A 9,904-nucleotide genomic window follows, 5' to 3' on the forward strand; every position below is an offset into this window, starting at 1 on the left:
TTAACCCTTTCCCACTCAGAAGCAAAGTGAAAATGGCTATGTGCAAACAGCATAAAACCAGAACAGCCTGTGAGTAACTTAAGGTCTTAAATTAAATATAACATTCTAAGGGAATAAAATGAGTGAAAATATGTATCTAAGTGGTAATGGGTTAAATATATTGAAATTTAATATTTTCCATATTTTCGTATTCATAAAGATAGGATTATAAACTATTTCGTAGGCTTGAAAGCTTTTACCAGTTCTGTAAATACTAGGTCAAACAAAAATTAAAGTACCAAATATGGAAAAAAAGATAAGAACTAAATAATTTGTGTACACATTACAAACTACTGTTCAGAAGGTCCAAAACTATAAAAACAACATTCCTTAGCTTATTAGATTACAGAAGTTTGATATATAAATGTATAAGTGATATTCCAAGATATGAATTTTATTTATATTAACAAATGTAATGTTGTTGCCTGTTCAATTTATCAATGAGTTTGTAATTTTTAGAAAGTTGCAAAACTATTAACACAAATATGAAGACAACATTCTTAAGTTAACGAGAATTCACAAGTTTGATTTGATAATGTGTAAGTCTTGTTCAAAGACGTAAACTTCATTTTAGCCTCTATCCAAGAAGCTTGTGTTTAATTTATGTGCTGTAAGTTTTGTGGCAGAAAAGCCAGAGCAGTCTTCACAGGCTAATATGGCACAACATTTTCAGCTTAAACTGAATTTTACCTTAGAATTTACTTCCTTCAAACAAGAAAAGTCCATTAAAGCCTTAAGTGTAGATTCCATAAAATCTTACAGTGTAGTCCCTAATTTGCCTGTGTGGACATCACAGGTTAATATGGGTCGACACTAAATGCACAATTAAGACCCGTTTTCTCAGAGCAAAGTGAAAATTGCTATGTGCAAACAGCGTATAGCCAGAACAGCCTTCGAGTAACTCGCAGTCTGTTCAGATTTCATGCTGTTTGCTGCTCACCAGTATCTAAGGGTTGGAAATGAAGCCTTTACAACTTAAATCTGGTACGATAGGTCTTTAATTAAATTAACTTTCTAAGGGACTACACAGGCGTAAAAATATGTATGTAAGTGGTAACTATATCTAAGTGGTAACTGGTTATGACCTGTTTTCTCAGAGCAAGACTGTTTTATATCAATACATGTAATTTTGTTGGCTGTTCAATTTATCAATGTGTCTGTAATTTTAGGGATCCCCCACCAAGGAGCATCCATCACCGACAAAGGAGAAGAAAAAGAAGAAGAAATTTAGAATGCCATCGTTCTCGAAAAACAAGAAAAATAAGGAAGGCAAAGAAAGTTCAATTTGAAAGCACATGTATTAGTTCAATGCATAATGCAGACATCTTATTGTCGTGATAGTTTTTTTTTAAATATTTGTATTCAATATGTATACCTTATCTTGCATGTGATTGGACAGTCCAGCTGAGGTAATGGTCACATGATTAAAATGCTGATTTCTGATTGGTTTACAAAACAGCAGCAGCTTACTGCTGTGGTTGAATGAATTTACCAATATTTTTCAAAAAAGATTTTTCTATTTATTTTACAAAAGTAATTGAAATAACACATTTATTAGAAAACCAGCTTTGTGTACATCCATTAAAATGTGTTCTTAAATATTTCCCTTCAAAGTTGCAATAATCTGTCGTTCAAACTGAAAGGTTGACCTGTGTGTGAAGCTGTTTGTCCGAAGCACTCTTCCTGTGCATTAAAATTGCAAGACCTTGTATGGTATATTGTAGCCTCAGCCTTATAGGATTTCATATTAAACATTTGTTACCTGGCTTGCCCTTACAATGTTTATGATCAGTTTCAGATTTTCAGATGAAAGACAAGTGGTACTTAAAGCATGAGCTTTGAATATAATTATTGCTTTCAGTAATTTGAAATGAAAAATGTAAAAACATCTGGTTTGCTGTGTTACTATTCAAGAATTGCATGCTGGTGACTTACGAAGTTTTCAAAGCAGAGATGCTTATCTACGAAAATTGTGTTGTTAAGAAACTTTGTGGAAGTTAACAACCAAGGTAACACCAAATCATGCACTTGATGTCATTTGTTTTTTTAAGCAGAATCTAAATGATCTAAAATATTGATGCATCATTTCATCATGTACATTCATTTTACTCATTTCTGATTTTTATACGCCCGTATAAAATACGGGACGTATTATGTGAAACCCCTTGGCGGCGGGCGGGCGGGCGGCGGGCGGGCGGGCGGCGGGCGGCGGGCGGCGGGCGGAAGGCATCACTTTGTCCGGACTCTAATTCAAATTGTATTCATCCGATCTTCACCAAACTTGGTCAGCAGTTGCATCTAGTTGATATCTAGGCCAAGTTCGAATATGGGTCATGCCGGGTCAAAAACTAGGTCATAGGGTCAATAAGTGCATTTTCAAAGGGGCCACTTTGTCCGGACTCTATTTCAAATTGTATTCATCCGATCTTCACCAAACTTGGTCAGCAGTTGTATCTAGTTGATATCTAGGCCAAGTTCGAATATGGGTCATGCCGGGTCAAAAACTAGGTCATAGGGTCAATAAGTGCATTTTCAAAGGGGCCACTTTGTCCGGACTCTATTTCAAATTGTATTCATCCGATCTTCACCAAACTTGGTCAGCAGTTGCATCTAGTTGATATATAGGCCAAGTTCGAATATGGGTCATGCCGGGTCAAAAACTAGGTCATAGGGTCAATTAGTGCATTTTCAACGGCGCCACTTTGTCCGGACTCTAATTCAAATTGTATTCATCCGATCTTCACCAAATTTGGTCAGAAGTTGTGTCTAGATGATATGTAGGTCAAGTTCAAATATGGGTCATGCCGGGTCAAAAACTAGGTCACGAGGTTACTTAGTGCATTTCAAGCATTTAGCATGGTGTCCGCTCTCTAATTGAAGTAGTTTTCATCTGATCTTCACCTAATTTGGTCAGAAGTTGTGTCTAGATGATATGTAGGTCAAGTTCGAACATGGGTCATGCCGGGTCAAAAAAGAGGTCACATAGTGCATTTCAAGCATTAAGCATGTTGTCCGCTCTTTAATTGAAGTAGTTTTCATCTGATCTTCACCAAATTTAGTCAGATGTTACATCTAAGTGATATCTAGGTCAAGTTCAAATATGGGTCATGCCGGGTCAATAACTAGGTCTTGAGGACACTTTCAAGCATTGAGCATGGTGTCCAAAACCTTCGAACGGGCGTATCTTGTGACAGTTTGGCACTCTTGTTACTCATTTTAATTGTTCACCTGGTTTTTATTGCTGCTCTTCCATGTATTTATTTCACTAGCTTGTAGTCTTTAGAAAATGGAATATTTAGCTCCGGGTCCTGCTGATGAATGCGGGATGGTATTCTTATAATGGTGCCTGGGACTTCTAGAAAGCTTATGCAATAATACATTATTCAGCACAGATACTACCGGTAGTTTGTACAACTGTCCAAACCATTTCTTGTCCTGCTTGTATTCAACTTTGTTTGTTTTGTTGCACTTCAACGGTGAACAGATGTTACATTGCTTTTTGTTCATGTTAAATGATGCTTTGTATTTTGATGAATTATTGAAAGAAAAGAACAGTGTCATATATCAGGCTTTGTTGCATTTATTAGAAAGATATTGACCTGATATTGGAATAAGCTTGCATTTGTTTACATTCTATGAACTATAAGAAAAAAGCCCAATGCCAATAAAATGAATTATAATTTGAATGCTTAAAAAACTTTTTGCCAATTTGTTTGGTTAACTCTCCACATAAAAATAAAGAGATGAAGCATAAACACAATATTTCAAATGTGTCCAGTTATTTGTCTATGAATGTTTCATGATATACTTGTCGACCAGACTGGTTCCAAGTCACTAAATGTTCTTTTTTTAGGGAAATGTGCAAAATGATATATACTTTCTGCTTTGTGTGAACATGTATGCAAAAATGCTTAATTTGGTGAATTTGCCATTGTTCTTGCATTAATTAATACTGAACTTAAAAAGACATTTTTAAAGTATGACTGTCATTCAGAAATGAAGTTGTAATTTCGGAGCTCATAATAACCTCTCCAATTTTGATCCTGAATACGAAAAAACTCAACTGTTCCTATTTGAAACATTAGTAATATTCATCTTATTAACTTTATTCTTAGGATGGTCAATTTCAAACTTGTCTATGAAAATAATTGTTTTTGTCATTGCTAATATTATGGAATCATGTATTGCATAAAATGCTTTCTTGTTTTGTGTTTGTTTCTTTAAGAAACGGAAACAGAACTGTTGCAAGATTCCATTAGTCAAAACATGCAAGTGTAGGATCTTTGGAATTTTTGTTTTGTTCCTTTCGTCTTACACCTTCAAAGATCTGGGCTTTTATATTAATGCAGAATTGACAGTGTTTTTCTCCTGTGTAAATGTGAGTGTTGTGTGTCACTCTCTGAAGTATTCACTTGTGTTTGTGAGAGAAAATGCTTTCGAGAAATTGTGAACAATTAAAAGTACCGCCTGTGTAATGCCTTTTTTAATGTGTACACAAATATAATATTCATGTTTCAAGTACATTTTCGTCATAGTGTCTAGGTATTGTACATTTATAGTGTCTATCTTCGCATTGTCTTATTTTTGTGTATAATTCTTTTTTATTTTTAATGGGATTTGGGGTTCCTTGTGAACACTTTGGAAACTATATGGGCATCATCTGTACAGTTTGTAAGTGTAGTGGACCCACTATTTGGGAGAACAGTTGACATGATACTGTACTTTCAATATTTAAGGCGTTCTTTATATCTCTCTCAAAGACACCAAGTTATAGGCCCAGGAAATGGACTCGAGAGCATTTAACCTTTAAATAAATGCAATCAAGCTAAAATAAATAGGTTTCAGCTAACTTAATATATAATGCATTGAGTTTCAATACTTAGACAATGAACCAAAATGCTCAATATTGATGGTCATGAAAATGAACGTTTGAAATTAAATTGTTGAATTACATTATTTTAACCATGCAATATTAAGCCCTTACATTTATATGTTTTTTCTTGATTAAAATGTTAAATTAATATGATGTTGCTATGATTATATTTGCCACATTTTTTCTGTCCCGATTGAAAGTCATAATGGAATCTGTCGGTGTTGAATGTTTTCCCCTTTTTATAGCATTGTTCGTGTTAATTAATTGAATGTATCTTGCCGTATGAATCATAAGGGTTCCAAGTTTTTTTTGTCATATAATTTTAAGTAGTCAAAATATTTAATAATTGATATTGAAAATAAAGTGTAACATACATATTAATATGTAACGATAATTTGTCATAATCTACATAGGCAGTACGTATATATCAATATTATGCAGTATATCGTGTATTTGGGATACCCAAACAGATATTGAATATATGGTCGATACTATGATTATGGTCATTATAGTTTTATTACTTTAACTTTATTATAATAAAACTATGTCAATATTGTATATGAATGTAGAAGTGCATCTTATTATAATTTTTGAGTCTCAATGTAGTAGTATGTATAGTATCCAATTATTGCTTAAGATTTGTATGTCATTTATGTTGAGTAGATTGTACATGTATTCAATTAAACTGGCAACAGGTATAGTCTTTGTATCAATAAGATATTGTTTCAAACAAAACTTTCACTTACTCTTCTTTTTGTGTTCTATAATGTATAAGTAAAGAAAGCAGAGATGCTTCGTTCCTCAACTTATTGATTCAAATACCCTTACCAAGAAATGCTTTTTTAAGGGCCAAATGAAAAACAAATCAACAAATTTAGAACTACAATAAAATCTGCAATCAAATAAAATCTTTAATAAATTGGAAATATGTATTGTCTTGTTTTGGAGAACATGCTGCAGTCTACATGTCTGTTAACAATATTGTGTCACATGTATTCCAGCTAGTCTAGATAAGGATTAAGGCAGATTGATCATTCTCTTTGTTGTACATTTTGCTCTGTTTCTTCTGTGTTTTCTGTGTTTACAAGCCATACATACATTTCTCTAAGCTTCTAGTGAGCCACTTTGTAAATGCGGTGTCCAATAAAACAACAAATTCTCAACATATAGCGTGTGTTTGTTATCAATTTGTTCCTTGTAGGGTTTAGTGTCTAATGGTCGCAATTCAATAGCCAAAGAGGACCAATAACCAAAGAATCTTTATAATTGATTACAATTGTTTTCTATCTTGTCAAATGAATTTACAATTTATTGTGGATTTCTCAGAGGGCTGTTAATCTTCCAACTGTTTCTAGGAAGCATTTATGCAAAGTCAGCAGTAACATTCTATTTACATCTGTCAAACTTTGCTGGCCATTTTTGTTTACCTGTGAACATGCCTACAAATTCAACGTGTGGAAGGCCTGTTATTGGTCCATCGTTTCTTTGTAATGAATAGAACGTGTAACACATAATAACACGGCATATTAGATATTTTCAATTAAAATATTGCAAATGGGATGTTTTTAATATATAATTAAATTTATTTAAATTCTATGAAAAATTGTATTTACACTACAAACATTACATGTTCATTAAACTGTAAGGAGATTGATTTGCTAACAAAAAATTAATAAATTATTATTAAAACACTGAATTATGTGAATTTGAGTAAGACATCAAACTGGGAATGGACATTTTTTTGGTGATTTTTCTCAAACAAAACTATTCATTTCATGATCTGAATTTATTTTTGTAATACTATTAAATTTGTAAATCTACACTACAAGCTTAATAAGCAATTTTCCATGACTTTTTCTTTAACAGTGATTGTATTTTCATCATTAGCCGGATTTTTTTCGAAAAAATCTCGGCTTATAGATTGATGTTGTCGGGCGGGCGGGGGGGCGGGCGGGCGGGCGGGGTGGCGGCGTGCTCGAAAATGTTAAAGTTCTTATTTCATGGTATAACTTTGGTATGCTTGGACCTAGAGTCTTCAAACTTGACATGAAGGTTGGCCAGGATTAACAGATGACCACTGGTCATTTCAAGGTCATTCATTTGAAGGTCAAGGTCACTGTGACCTTCAATATAAAAAATGTTAAAGTTCTTATAACTTTGGTATGCTTGGACCTAGAGTCTTAAAACTTGACATGAAGGTTGGCCATAACTTGTTAGTAACCACTGGTCATTTCAAGGTCATTCATTTGAAGGTCAAGGTCACTGTGACCTTGAATGTAAAAATGTTAAAGTTCTTATTTCATGGTATAACTTTGGTATGCTTGGACCTAGAGTCTTCAAACTTAACATGAAGGTTGGCCAGGATTAACAGATGACCACTGGTCATTTCAAGGTCATTCATTTGAAGGTGAAGGTCACTGTGACCTTCAATATAAAAATGTTAAAGTTGTTATAACTTTGGTATGCTTGGACCTAGAGTCTTGAAACTTGACATGAAGGTTGGCCAGAACTAGTAAGTAACCACTGGACATTTCAAGGTCATTCATTTGAAGGTCAAGGTCACTGTGACCTTGAATGTAAAAATGTTAAAGTTGTTATAACTTTGGTATGCTTGGACCTAGTCTTGAAACTTGACATGAAGGTTGGCCAGAACTAGTAAGTAACCACTGGACATTTCAAGGTCATTCATTTGAAGGTCAAGGTCACTGTGACCTTGAATGTAAAAATGTTAAAGTTCTTATTTCATGTTATAACTTTGGTATGCTTGTACCTAGAGTCTTCAAACTTGACATAAAGGTTGGCCAGTACTAGAAGATCACCACTGCTCATTTCAATGTCATTCATTTGAAGGTCAAGGTCACTGTGACCTTCAATGTTAAAATGTTAAAATTGTTATAACTTTGGTACGCTTGGACCTAGAATCTCAAACTTGACGTAAAGGTTTGCAAGCACACTTAGATGACCACTGGTCATTTCAAGGTCATTCATTTCAATGTCATTCATTTGAAGGTCAAGGTCACTGTGAACTTAAATGTTAAAATGTTAAAATTGTTGTAACTTTGGTATGCTTGGACCTAGAATCTCAAACTTGACGTAAAGGTTTGCAAGCACACTTAGATGACCACTGGTCATTTCAAGGTCATTCATTTGAAGGTCGAGGTCACTGTGACCTTGGATGTAAATATGTTAAAGTTGTTAATACTTTGGTATGCTTAGACCTAGAGTCTTCAAACTTGATATGAAGGTTGGCCAGAACTAGTAGATGACCACTGGTCATTTTAAGGTCAAGGTCACCGTGACCTTGAATGTAAAAATGTTAAAATTCTTATTTCATGGTATAACTTTCTTATGCTTGGACTTACAGTCTTCAAACTGGACATGAAGGTTGGCCAGCACTAGTAGATGACAATTGGTCATTTTAAGGTCATTGAAGGTCAAGGTCACTGTGACCTTGAATGTTAAAAATTAAAAGTTGTTTTAACTTTCGTATGCTTGGACATGGACTTTGCCATGACTAACAGATGACCACTGGTCAAGAGAACAACTGGTCATTTTAAAGTCTTTCAATTGACAGTGACCTTAAATGTGAATATTTTTTCATGATTTAACTTTGGTTAAGGTACTTTCCTGTCATTTAAATCAAAAATCCGGCTTCAATGCGGTCATCTCCGACCGCGGAACTCTTGTTTTATCTGTATTTTTAAACTGTCCCTGCCCCGCATGGACACGGTTTCATTTCAAGAGGATTTTTAAAAATATCAATAAACAGTCCAGTTTTGCAGAAAAATTCATTTAAATGATGCTATTACATGTATATATGCAAGTATCTGTTTTAATTATAATTGGTCAAACTAAATAAATACAAAAATATAAAACTGCATATTATGCACTTTTGAAAAAACAATATATTCCCAAGTTGATGTCTTATTCCAACTTCACATAATACCGTGTTTTATACAGTTTATATAAATACATCTGGAACATTTTCAAGGACACATGTACTTTTATCTTCTTAGAAAATTGTGTATTCCAATATTGGTCCCCTTATTAACAATAATGGAGTAGTTGAGTACCCTTATATTGGGCCTTAAAAATCTTGATACATCCTAACATCCAGAAAACAACAAACACTAGCCAGATCCTAGATAAATTTGTAGTTTCGTTTAATTGAAGTATTAAAAAGATCAGATGTACTACTGGTATGCAATATTTTCCTACAGCTGACCTGCAGCCATTACTAACATATATATTGTTTAAACAGCATGCAAACTCCTGTGAAAGCCAAAACATATATTGATGGATTTCAAAACACCTTTGCACAAATGCAGTTCATCAAAAGATGATGTGTCTAGTGTTAAACCTGTCTTTCTTCTTCAAGGTAAAGGTCATACTTCAAAGATCCAAGTCAGCCATATAACAGTTTTTTGGGACTGAAATACATGTATAGTCATCCGCTATGCTATTTTAAGATAACTTAACCTTGAGATACAAACATGAGGACAATGTGTGTTTTAAACCTGTCTCCCAACCTCAGAGGTCAGGGTCACACTTAGAGGTCAATGGTTCAATTGGGCTATAAAGCAGCTTTTACAAGCTGTAACATCTCCATCATTCTATTTACAATGTAAAGACAACTTACCACAAACGACTACCACGAGGAGACTGAATTTTGAGAGAATCACCCGTCTTATTACCTCAAAGGTCAAGGTCATTTTACGAGGTTGAAATTCCAATATGGCAATAAACAGATTTTGATTGACAATTTGGAGTTTTGAAAGGAAAGAGGAATGAGTGCACATCCATGCCCTATAGACACCTAGTTCATTAAGATTTTTTGTATTGTTCTTTAACCTTTTACCTTATGTCAGATAAAATCTTTTGTTGGTGTACGTTAACTCAGGTGAGCGCTTAAGGACCATCTTGACTTTATTGTTTTTTTGCTAAGTCTATTCTTTAGTCTAAGAATTGGGTGGAAAATACGGACCTTCTGAA

General features: G+C 34.0%; 1 protein-coding gene and 1 long non-coding RNA gene across 19 annotated transcripts in view; both read left to right on the forward strand.

Moving 5' to 3' along the window:
- Window positions 1-6,079, forward strand: part of LOC127841975 (gamma-adducin-like) — an 89,522-nt gene extending 83,443 nt beyond the window's left edge. For all 18 annotated transcript variants that reach the window (XM_052371185.1, XM_052371191.1, XM_052371193.1 and 15 more), the window contains one exon: window positions 1,209-6,079. In XM_052371185.1, the coding sequence (XP_052227145.1) occupies window positions 1,209-1,328 (120 nt within the window). In that variant the 3' untranslated portion in view covers window positions 1,329-6,079. The remainder of the gene's footprint in view (window positions 1-1,208) is intronic.
- An 816-nt stretch (window positions 6,080-6,895) lies between these two features.
- On the forward strand, window positions 6,896-8,234 carry LOC127842430 (uncharacterized). Its single transcript, XR_008031621.1, has 2 exons — window positions 6,896-6,964; window positions 7,266-8,234. It is a non-coding gene; the product is annotated as an uncharacterized LOC127842430 (long non-coding RNA).
- The last annotated feature ends 1,670 nt before the right edge of the window (window positions 8,235-9,904 follow it).

The sequence above is a fragment of the Dreissena polymorpha genome, chromosome 8, assembly GCF_020536995.1.
Source record: "Dreissena polymorpha isolate Duluth1 chromosome 8, UMN_Dpol_1.0, whole genome shotgun sequence".
Classification (NCBI taxonomy): Eukaryota; Metazoa; Mollusca; class Bivalvia; order Myida; family Dreissenidae; genus Dreissena; species Dreissena polymorpha.